Below are 11,547 nucleotides of genomic sequence, written 5' to 3'. Positions count from 1 at the left end.
GTTGTATAGGCTGGAGCGCAATGGTGCAATCTCGGCTCACTGCAACCTCTGCCTCCTGGGTTCAAGTGATTCTCCTGCCTCAGCCTCCCAAGTAGCTGGGATTACAGGCACCCGCCACCACACCTGGCTAGTTTTGTATTTTTAGTAGAGAAGGGATTTCACCAAGTCGGTCAGGCTGGTCTTGAACTCCCAACCTCAGATGATCTGCCCGCCTGGGCCTCCCAAAGTGCTGGGATTACGGGCATGAGCCACTGCGCCTGGTGTGATAAATTGAGATTATATATTTAAAATTTCTAACATAGAGTCTGGCCTACTAGTTCCTTCTTTATCAATTTATCTCCAATATCTAGGACTGTGGGCTAGATTGTATGTTTTAAGGATGCAAGGATAGAGCATGATGAGAAGAGGGTTTATCAAGAGTCCTGGGACAGGACTGAGAGGAAGGCTGGGATGCAGCTGGGGAGGGATCATGCAGGAGGGCTGTGCTGGGAGTTACACCAGAGGCGTTGCTGCAGGTAGCCTAAGGGACGGCTTATTGAGGATTCAGAGAGGCCTCAAGCCAAAAACCCTTGTCAAGAGCCAGGTTTCTTAGCCCCAGTGGACTCAGTCATCCAGAACACTTGTCATTTAACTTAGAGAGGTTCCAAGATACCCTTGGAAAAAGCATTGATTGCTAGAAAAAATTTTCATTCCAGGAAAACTTTTCTTTCCTTCTTTGGAATCTGAATAAAGGGGCAGGAAACAAAGCAAGGTCTCTCCTCCCACCTTCCACCACCACACATATAATCCGTTTTGTTATTTAATCATATATTTTTACTTGTATCTAAGCCAGGTCCTTTGGCAATGAGGAGGTGTGCAGGGATCGGGGTGAGGAAGTGCAGGACTGGATGGACATTTAAGGTAGGGCAGCTTTGGGGGATGCCACTTCCAAATGCAATGGGGACCATCACTGTGTATTCCCCATAGTTGTGTGGTGAGCAGCTCTGGATACCCTGACCACAAAGCTTTGGGGACAATTTGTTCACCAGAGGATGTGAGGAGGATGGAATACTCAAAGGCACTCAGGGATGGTGGAGCTTTGGAGCTGAGGCGGGCAAGGCCTCTCAGATGGTCACGCTATTCTCTACCATGCTGGGTTGAAGGTACTCACAGGGCAGGTCCAGGACTGCATTCTGGACCTCAATCTCCTTGTCCATGGCAGCCAGTTCCTCCTGGAATTGTCTCAGCACAGCTTGGGGCTCAGGGCCAGAGAAATATTTCTCCTCATGCTGCCCCAGGACCACCTGAGAGGCAGAAGACAAGTTGGCTCAGCCCCTTGGGGCTCTCAGCCCAGAATACTTCCCCTCCTTTGAGCTGCCTCCTTCCTAGGACCCAGGCCCCAGAATACTTCCCCTCCTTTGAGCTGCCTCCTTCCCAGGACCCAGGCATTTGCTTCTCACCATGACAGGCTGGCGTCTGCCAAGGAACTTTGTGAAGGTCTTTTGCATACGTGCCTGGTGGAGATCGGGCAGTGAGTCCACTATATCCTTCTCTGTCACATCCTTAGAGATGGGCGGGGGCTTCCGCGTGGTGCATGGGCCATTAGGGATCCAGGAGTACCAGTCCAGCTGCAGGGAGGAGAGCCCAGAGAAATGCAGGCTGATGACCTGGGCATTTGATCCCCCACTTCTCCATCCCAGGGGCCCTTGTGGGATGATCACATAGGTTACCTGGCCCAGGTGGTTAGAAGCATGCTGACCTGTGCATGTGAAGATGCACATGGTGACAAAGTGCCAGAGCTGAGCCCGGGACTCTAAGGAGATGAGGAACCTGGTGAAATGAGAATCCTGGTGAAATGAGAATCAGAGATCTCGAAACCAGAACACGAAACAGGTCTCAGGCAGGGAAAGCTATGTGGAGATACACAAAATAACTTTTCTGTGGTTCTGGCCTGCACACCCTAGGACTCCCACCTTGTGTGTGCTCAAAGGTTAATGCACTTGGGATGAACCTTGAGCTATGGGGAGAGGGGAGGGAAGAGTGAGGGAAAATACCTAAGAGAAGTTTTGTATCTAGTTCCAGAGGAAGCTCTTAGTGCAGAGAGAGAACACTGTGTAGGAAGAGGGCTGGGGAGATCAGGAGTGCTTGTTAGCATTTCTGGACACACTCTGGAGAATTCTCAGCTTCCTTGGGCAGGTGCGGTGTCTCATGATGATGTGAGAAGAAGCAGATTGTTTGCAGAGGAATGGGTGTTGACAGGGGTCAGTGGGGAGGGATCCATGTCTCACCCCTGGTCTTGGGCCCTCTGCAGTCCAGTCTCAGTCATCTCTCTGCACCAGGCCTGCAGCTCTAGATCATCCTTCACGGCTTGGTCACTCTTGTAGAAAAGCCCAACCATCCCCTCCACGTACCTGCTCCCCGGGAAGAAGACACTCAGTCTCAGGGGCCAATGCAGGACCTTCTGGACCTACAGTCCCCCGCCCCTCCGTTCATTGCCTCTCTGTGCCACCTTCACCTACCGGCTGATGATTCCCCACAGCCTGATGGCATCTTGGCCATAAAAAGATGATTTCACATCCAGGAGCCCACGGTCAGCCAGGTCATCAGGAGGACAGAGGGAATGATAGGTCAAACAAGCCATGGCTCTCTGAAGAATGTCCACGTGGCCTCCAATACCAGTGCTCACCACCTGAGGATAACCCACAGCCATGCCAAGTTACAGAGGGAGGGAGATGAGTATCAGGAAACTCCAGGCCTATGATCCTACTCTAGCCCTTTTAAGCAGGAAGCTCTTCAGGCATGAGGCAGGTTTGGGAGAGGCCTTCCATGGAGGAAGGAGAGCTTGGGGGAGGAGTGGGAAAGTGGAACAACCCCTAGGATTCTTCCAATATTGAACCATCCTCCCCTTCACCCATCCATTTCCATACCAGGTCAAAAATTCCCCATTCGGAGACAAGACTACTCTGGGCCAGGGTGTTGATCACCATGGTGTAGCGGAAGTGGGGGATCAGGAGCTGATTATGGAAGAAAGAAATGGGACATGGTCAAATAAGAGAGTTCCCAGCATCCATGAGGGAAGAGGATGTTAAAGGAAGTGACAGAAAAGAAGGGAGAGGATGGGTCTTTATGAAATGGAGAGACTTCTCGTTAAATTGGAGTGGGTCAGGATAACATTTGGGAATATAGAGATGGGAAAATGTCTTCTCAGAGCATCCCATGGTGAAAGTTTTAGGAGTTCACTTATTTCCACAGTTTCATGTCCTTGGAAGAATTCTAAAAATCCCATATCCTAGCAGGTACCCACATATGAGCCTATCCCTTTTTGCCTTCACGCAGACCTTCACCTTCCTATAATTATATTCCTTCTCCTCTCTCTGTCATACAAACATGTGCAATATTGGATACCCTAAAGAAAACCTGTGCTTGACTCCCACATCCTTGTCTTGCCATCTCCCTGTTTCTTGCTTTCCCTTTCACAGCAAATCTTCACTCAGTGTTGTCTTTGCTTACCCACCTCACATTCACTGCTCACCCCCATGAATCAGGCTTCCTCCACTTCCCTGAGATGGCGCATGTCCATTTATTAACCAATGACTTCCATATTGAGAAATCCAAATGTCACTTCTCTGTAACTTTCTTGATCTCTCAGCAGCACTTGAGACAGATAGTCATGCGTCCCTCTTGAAACGCTTTCTTTTCCTGGCTGCCATGGATTGCACTTTTTGGTTTTCCTCCTACCTCAATGAGGTTCCTTCTCTTGTTTCTTTTCTCACTCTGCTCCCTTCTCTCAGTCTGTAAATGTTGGTTCACCCTAGAGTTATATCTCGGTCAAATTCTCTACAAACCCTAGAGAACTTCATCCAGTACAATGACTTTGATACTTCTGTTTTCTAATGACTCTAAAATCTGTATTTTCAACCTACACCTCTTCTAGGAACTCCAGACTCACATATCCAGTTGCCCTCCTGACATGTGCAAATGGGTCTTTATAGGCATTGGAAGCCCCACATGGTCAGCAAATAACTCTTGATTCTTCTCCCCGCTAAGTAACATGGCTTCTTCTCTCATCTCCTCCCACTTCTTCTTCCTCCTCATCCCAACTCATGCCCTACACTTTAATCTCACCCAATCTCAGCCATTATCCATGTTCCCTTGTTTCCTCGCCTCTATAGATCTTTGTGGCTGTAATGTTCCACCCCTCACTTGCCCACCTGGAAACCTCCTCAGCCAAAATTTCAACTCCTTTCCAAAACCTATTCTCACTTTCCCCCCCAACTCATAGTAAGTGTGTGTCCTGGGTGTTTCCATAGTACTGTGTATGTGTACGCGTGTGTGTATGTATCTGTGTATGTGTCTCCACATATAAATTGATTGCTGCTAGACTGAAATGTACAAGGTTAGACTCTTTGTAGGAGTCTGAAATATGAAGGACAGTCAGATACAGAATGACAGAGATGCTGAAGTACCTTGTAGATAGGATGGAGGCTAGGCAAGCTTCTCATTGTAGCCACAGCAATAACCTCAGCAATCAAGTGTCCCCTCAGCAGATGTGACTGTAACTGCTGCAGCTGGAAATCAGAGCTCCGGACCCAGGTCTTGGCCAGGAGCCAGGCCATGGGGGGATCCGAGGGCAGAAAGAGCAGAGGTGGGGGACATCCGTGTCAAGGTGGCTGGAGCTAGAGCAGGAGAGAGAGTGGGGGCTGAGAACTTGTGTATCTAAGTCCCTAAAGGAGATCAGTGTCTGGTAGAAAAATACCTGGGCCCTCTCACCTGGATGACCATGGGTAAGAGTCCTCCAACAGGCTGAAGCTTCAGCATGACCAAAGGGGCTGCCACGTATTGCTGCTTAAAAATGATGACATTAGGCTTGACTCCATCCAGCAAGGAGAAATCCACTTCAAACAGAGATCCAGCCTACAGGGCCAGGGGCAGGAATAGAAAACAGGGTTGGAGTTGTTTCTGGAGTTGCCCTTCTCTCATTTTCCAGGGTGGATCCTTCCTCTACCCATCCAAGTCTTTTTTACTTTAAACACCAATCACTTTCTGCAGAACCAAAAAACTGAACGCAAAGTTTTCATAACTGATGTCTTCCTTCAGACTTGGAGCTCCCTGCAGCGAAGTTTCTGGTTTTCCACCACATAAGGCCACTGCATTCTTCATGTATCCCCTCTTCTGCCAGCTTTAGCCAATGTAGCAAAAATATTTCCTTTATCTACCCACCTCCCCGCCAAAACAGATTCGGCTTTTAGCTCTCCAAGGCTTTGTTTAGTTTTTCTTGCTATTTCTCTCCAGAAGCTTGCGCTTTTCCCTAAGGCTGATATATGTTCAATGAAGAAGGAAGAGAAGAATGTGGAGAAAGAAGAGAAAAGAAGATGCAGGAGGAGATGTTGTAGATCAATGTTCTCAATCAGGGGTGATTTCTCCTCTCCCCAACCCCAGGACATTCAGCACTATCTAGACACATTTTTGGTTGTCACAACCGGGGGGATGCTGCTGGCATCAATGGGTAGAGGCCAGGGATGCTACTAAACACCCTATGATCCACAGGAAAGCCCTCCCCCCCCCCCCCGGCCAACAGAGAATTATGTGGTGCAGAATGTTAATAGTGCCAACATTGAGAAACCTTGGGTGTAGATGGAGGAGATGAGAGAAGGGGCTGGAGATGGGAGGAGAAGGGAGGTGGGGGTAATGGCTGGGATGGTGGATGGGCAGAAAACCCAGCAGCACCTGGAGTTCTTTCTCCAGCTGGGTGTTCAAGTCTTCCATCCCTGGAGGCAGCACCAGGCAGGCTGGGAGCCTTGAAGAATGCCTCAGGAGCATGGGGTTTGCACCACTGAGAAACTGGTACCCAAAGAAGGCATCATTCTTCCAAGAATCATAAACCCGCTCTAGGAACATCAATTGGGGAGCACCCTGTGAGCTCTGAGCTCCGAACTCCTAATCCCACTGATCTAATCCTCCATCCCCCTCCTTTTTCAAATCCCTGGGTTGGAAGTCTGTATATTGGTTTTGGGAGGTTGTGAAAACTGACCAGCCAGGACAGTCTTTCCATGTGGGAATATTTTTTTGAAATCTTCCAGCCTTTTCACACAATTTATGAAATCCAGTGTCCCCTTAATGGCCAAGTCCTTCAACCTGTGGAAAGAATGGAGTGCAAGAAGATCAAGGAAGAATCCCACCTTGTGCCCTAGGAAGCAAGTGCCCAGCCTCTACCTGGCACTCACCCTTTTGCTAGGGAGACATTAAAGTCTAAATCCTTATCCTCGAGGAATCGCTCGTCCCTAGGAAGGTCCGGTTGCCTATTCCCTGCTATAGGCAGGATTAACCCATCTTTCCAGAAGCCCCACCTGGAGGAAGAACACACAGGTAGGGGTAAGGAGGCTGGTGGCGGGTTTCTTGGGATCTGGTAGGGGATCAAAGACTTCCTGGGGCTCACCGGTACACCTTCCTTCTTTCCTTGAGCTCCTGTTCCCGATATTTCTTAAACAGGTTCTGGGGGTCATCACTCATGGTCCGGGCTGGGGGAGAGGGACAAGAGCACACGCCCTCCCTGGTCACCCCTCCGCGCTCGGGTCTCCCCATCAGCCATCCTCCCCCTTCACTTCTCCCCATCTCCCTCATCTCTCATTTTCCCTCTTTCACAGTAGCCTCCCCCCCCCACCCGCTTCTTCCTCCAGCCTGCCAGGGGCTGTGCCCCTTCTCCACCGAGCTCACCAGTACCCTCAGGCAGGCAGATAAGTCCGTGGCCCTGCACCCAGCGGTAGAGGTGAAAAAGGCCTCGCCTTGGGTCCCCGGGCCCTGCACTGAGATCCACTTGCAGAACCAGTCGAGACTCAACAGCACGTTGTGTTTGCGCAGCTTCACCATCAGGAGGCGCCCCAGGTGCAGGGGGACGTCGATCTCAAACTCTGCCTCCTGCGCAACAGTACACAGCTCAGGTTTTGGGGTCTTCAGGGAGGATGGCGGGGTCGGTGAACCTTCAGAGAATCCTGGCTCCGTTTCCCCTCCACAGCACACCCGGGGAGAGGTGGAGGTGAGGAGGAGCAGCTGGTACTGGGGGGCGCCAGCCTCCCCCCGGGCCTGCCGTGCACACCCCAGCGGGCGTCTCTGTCCTTCCGCTAGAGCAGGAAAATGCCTCTCATCTCTCCTGTTCCTCTCGCTTTTCCTATCAGGCGCACCAAGTGCACCCGACCTCAGCCCCTACTCCGCTTCCCAGGTTTCTCACGGGTGGGGCAGCAGCACCCTCCGAATGGCCCCGGCCCCCAGTGACACCTCAGAGTCCCAGGGCCCCAGCTCTCACCGCAGTCCGCGCTCACCTTTCCCCACACCGGTGGCAGCTGCTTCCCTAGGTCTGCCTCCCCGTGCTCGCCCACCAGCCACAGCTGCACCAGGTTGGGAGAGCCCGCCAGGAGCAAATCCCCGGTGGCCACGCGGACCGTGTACTTGCCCATCTTGCCCGGACCTCCGGGGAGATCCGGGGAGAAATCAGCTTTAAAAGGATCTGAGACCCAGCTCCCAGGGAACCACGCCCAGTCCAGAGTGGCTGTTGTATTTGGGTTTCAGGCTCCCCACCTCTCACCCACAGATTCCTCCCCGACTAGGAGGAACGCTGAGACTGGCGCCAGGCTAGGGTCTCTGTATCCAGAGTTTCTCCCGGCGGCTCTGGAAAGGGCAGCCCCACACTTATTCACTTGGCAAACACTCCCTGATGCCAGTTTCACACCCTGCCATGAGCCAAACACAGCAGCCTACGGACGATGACAGCTAAACACTAGCTCCCACCCAATTTTGGTGAATACATAAATAAGATTGCCACGGAAGTGAAATGGCTTGATCACAGGGGTATTTTTCAATGGAAAGTTGACACTCCCCAGACACTCCTGCTCACCCACGGCTCGCCTCTTTCCTGGACCTCCTGTGCTATCGTGAACAGAAGGGCTTGAACAGCCCTTCCACCTCCTCATGTTGAAAGAGAAATAAAGGGCCATTGTGTTTTCATTGAATGGGGGTCCATAATAAGAGCTCTTCTAGGTCTTTCTTGCATAAGCTACATCCAGATGAGTTGACATTTATTTGAAATAAATGTCTAGAACCTAAAGGTTCTTGTGGGGAAAAAAACTAAATGCAGCCTCTATTTAGATCTTTACAGTTTTCTCAAAACCTTTTATAGTTGTATGGCTGACTCCTAGTCATCAAATTGACAGTGACTTTTAAAAGATTATTGTTTATGTAGTCATAAAATATTCAACTTATTTTTAAAAAATACCTGTATGTTTATACTCCTATTTCATTAGTTTGTCTATAAATTTCATCATTACAATAACAAATATAACTGATATAAACAGTTTTTTTTTTCTTTTGAGACAGCCTTGCTCTGTTACCCAGGCTGGAGTGCAGTGGCATGATCTCGGCTCACTGCCACCTCCGCCTCCTGGGTTCAAGCGATTCTCATACTTCAGCCTCCTGAGTAGCTGGGATTACAGGCGCCCGCTACCACGCCTGGCTAATTTCTTTTTTGTATTTTTAGTAGAGATGGGGTTTCACCACGTTGGCCAGGCTGGTCTCAAACTCCTGACCTCAAGTCATCTACCCACATCGCCCTCCCAAAGTGCTGGGATTACAGGCGTGAGCCACCGTGCCTGCCATAAACAGTTTTGGAAGTTTACACAACTATTCTTGATAAACATAAAGCTCAACTGGTGGACATCAAAGTGCCGGGCATGTCAGTTTTGTTTTTGGAGGAGATGGACAGTGTCAGTCTCCTGATAAGTTGGTGATGGGTAGGTAATTTAAAAGCTTCTATTATAAAATCTAGTCTCTCTGACACTGCCCTGTCCACTGCAGTCACATCTCCCAATACTCAAGAATCCTGAGAATATGAGTGGTCATGACACTTACTCACGTCATTCACCGATAAAACCCTCTATCCTTCCTCCTCAAAATCAGGAATGCTCTCCTATCCTCCCCATTGACCCCCACCCCTCACAAGCTTCACCTCCACTCTGTGCCCTACCATTATCCTCTACAGCCTCAACTTCTCTTTGAAGAAGATCCTTCTAACATTTTGGCAACATATTCCCTCCACTTAACCTCTAATTCCCATTTTCAGTTTCAGTCACCGACCAGTGCAATAACAGCTTAGACTTCATTTGTCACTTAAAACTCACCTATAGTATATTACCCATTTTGTGGTTTATCCACTCAGCCCATGAGCCACTCTTCCCTTCCTGAAGGTTCTGACTGGAGAGAGAAGAGAGAGAACAATTGAGTTTCTGAGGATTTTCCAGGTCCTGTGAAATCCAGCTCAATTCTCTTCCTTGGGTTCTGTGAGACACCCAAGCGGCTTTCCAATAAATCCCACTTTGTTGCTTAAGTTAGCTTGAAGTAGGTTTCTAGAACAATTAACTCTACCATATATAAGACAAAAAAAAATTCCTATCAGAAGGGAATTGCAGTGAGTCTCAAGAGTTGAAGTATAAACATGAACTTGTGTTCCTTTTCTAATAACTCTTCCTTTCTCCTGAGTAGCGGTTTGCTTAACAGTTTCGTGGCCAAGTCCACAATTTTCCAATCATTCTTGTTTAATAGTATACTCTTGTTTCAATATTCAAGATTGCTTCTTTTATAGCTTCCATATCAAAGTCCATTCTAGACTCATCTCCTTGCCTCCAGCCTCCTTTCCTAAACTATGTTCCTCTCCACCTGTCCTAACTCAAGCTAAACCTGTTTTTGAACCTAGAGGCTTACAGTAAAGGAGAGGGCTTATCTTTTTATCTTTTTTTTTAAAAATGAACTTTCCCTTTTTTTCTCTCTTTGAGTCTCATATTCTCATACATCTCCTATGAAGGAAGCAAAGAGAGAATGAAGAAACCACTTAGTAAGTAGTCAAATGTATCTCTGCCATCTGCTACTGGCTACCTGTGTGAACGTTATATGGTTCTTATAAGCAATGTTTGGTTTTCTTGGAGCAATGTTCAGCTTCATGCCTACCTTTGCCAGCAAAAGAACTCCTTCTAGAATGAAATCCGTATTTCATCGGGACACTATCCCAATGTCATTTTCAGGTTGGATGTTCCATTGTTTAGCCTGGAAAAACTGCAGTCTGATGGTTTCTGCCCTTCTGCTAGTCTCCACGACCCTTCATATGGAGCCACAGGAATCCCTGACACGCTCTTGTTTACCCTTTAAGGGCTGCAGAGAAGTAAAATGAGTTGAAAATGGCCTCCATCTTCTTCTAAGGCACAATACATTATGATTATTTCAGGCTTGGCACTCTTGACCAGTGTCTCATTAAAAAATGCTCAGTGAAATTTCTTCATTCAAACAGTAGCAAACATGAGTTGCTATATTAAAATATGCCCCCAAATTCAGAAAATACATGCCAAATAGCCCCTTCTTCTCCATAATGGAGGAATAAGACTGTGCAATGCTCTATACTGCTAAGATCTCAGAACTCTTCCATAATAACTTTCAGTATTCTACACCTCAGTGATGGTACTAGGAGATTCATATTCTGCCAATTTTCCCATATCAGTCAAGGACTCAATATAAAACAGTTGGAACACTTAAATTAGAATAATTAGAGGAGGGTTTATTTACAAAGGAACGACTTATGGTGGATAGGGTGTGACGGAACCAAAAATGGATAGTGCAGGAGCCTGAGGCTGGCAGCAGTGTAGCTGGCACCATCCCTGGGCCCAAAGGAAAGAAGAAAGAGAGAAGTAACTAGCTGAAGGGTATGAAAGCTCATAATAGTATCCTTCCAGGGAAGAAAGAAGAATGCATAAAGATAGAAAATAGATTTAAAGAGACCAAGTAGCTGTGTTGAGGAAACTCAAAGAAATTCAAGATAACACAGAGAAGGAATTCAGAATCCTATCAGATACATTTAACAAAGGGATTGAAATAATTTAAAAGAATCAAGAAGAAATTCTCAGGGTGAAAAATGTAATTGATATACTGAAGAGTACATCAGAGTCTCTTAACAGAATAGACTAAGCAGAAGAAAGAATTAGCTTGAAGACAGGCTATTTGAAAATAGTCAAATAAAAAAATAAATAAAAAATGAAAATATACAATCAGAAGGGACAAAAGAAAAAATAATAAAAAAGAATGAAGCACATCTATGAGATCTAGAAAACAGCCCCAAAGGGGCAAATCTAAGAGTTATTGGCCTTAAAGAGGAGGTAGAGAAAGAGATAGGAGTAAAAAGTTTAAAGGGATAATAACAGTAAACTTCCCAAACCTAGAGAAAGATATCAAAATCCTAATACAAGAAGGTTATAGAACACCAAGCAGATTTAACCCAAAGAAAACTACCTCAAGGCTTTTAATAATCAAACTACCAAGGGTCAAGCATAAAGAAAAGATTCCAACAGCAGCAAGAGAAAAGAAGCAAATAACATAAAATGGAGCTCCAATAGGTCTCACAGCAGACTTTTCAATGGAAACCTTACAGGCCAGGAGAGAGCGGCATGACATATTTAAAGTGCTGAAGGAAAAGAAGGCATTTACTCTAGAATAATACATATCGTGAAAATATCCTTCAAATGTGAATAAAGACTTCCC

At 47.4% G+C, this 11,547-nt stretch overlaps 1 protein-coding gene across 1 annotated transcript; it reads right to left on the bottom strand.

The window, feature by feature from the left end:
* Positions 1-790: 790 nt before the first annotated feature.
* On the bottom strand, positions 791-11,228 carry LOC101138809 (polyunsaturated fatty acid (12S)/(13S)-lipoxygenase, epidermal-type-like). The gene is given in 15 exon segments (XM_004058437.5): positions 791-1,283; positions 1,440-1,607; positions 1,710-1,809; positions 2,268-2,390; positions 2,499-2,668; positions 2,907-2,993; positions 4,446-4,655; positions 4,750-4,893; positions 5,707-5,867; positions 6,011-6,114; positions 6,204-6,326; positions 6,416-6,497; positions 6,694-6,747; positions 6,750-6,894; positions 7,296-11,228. Coding segments are annotated over 15 exon segments (1,986 nt in total). The 5' UTR covers positions 7,431-11,228; the 3' UTR covers positions 791-1,103.
* Between the last annotated feature and the right edge of the window lie 319 nt (positions 11,229-11,547).

The sequence above is a fragment of the Gorilla gorilla genome, chromosome 19 (assembly GCF_029281585.2).
Source record: "Gorilla gorilla gorilla isolate KB3781 chromosome 19, NHGRI_mGorGor1-v2.1_pri, whole genome shotgun sequence".
Classification (NCBI taxonomy): Eukaryota; Metazoa; Chordata; class Mammalia; order Primates; family Hominidae; genus Gorilla; species Gorilla gorilla.
This window is presented reverse-complemented; position numbering and strand designations above follow the sequence as displayed.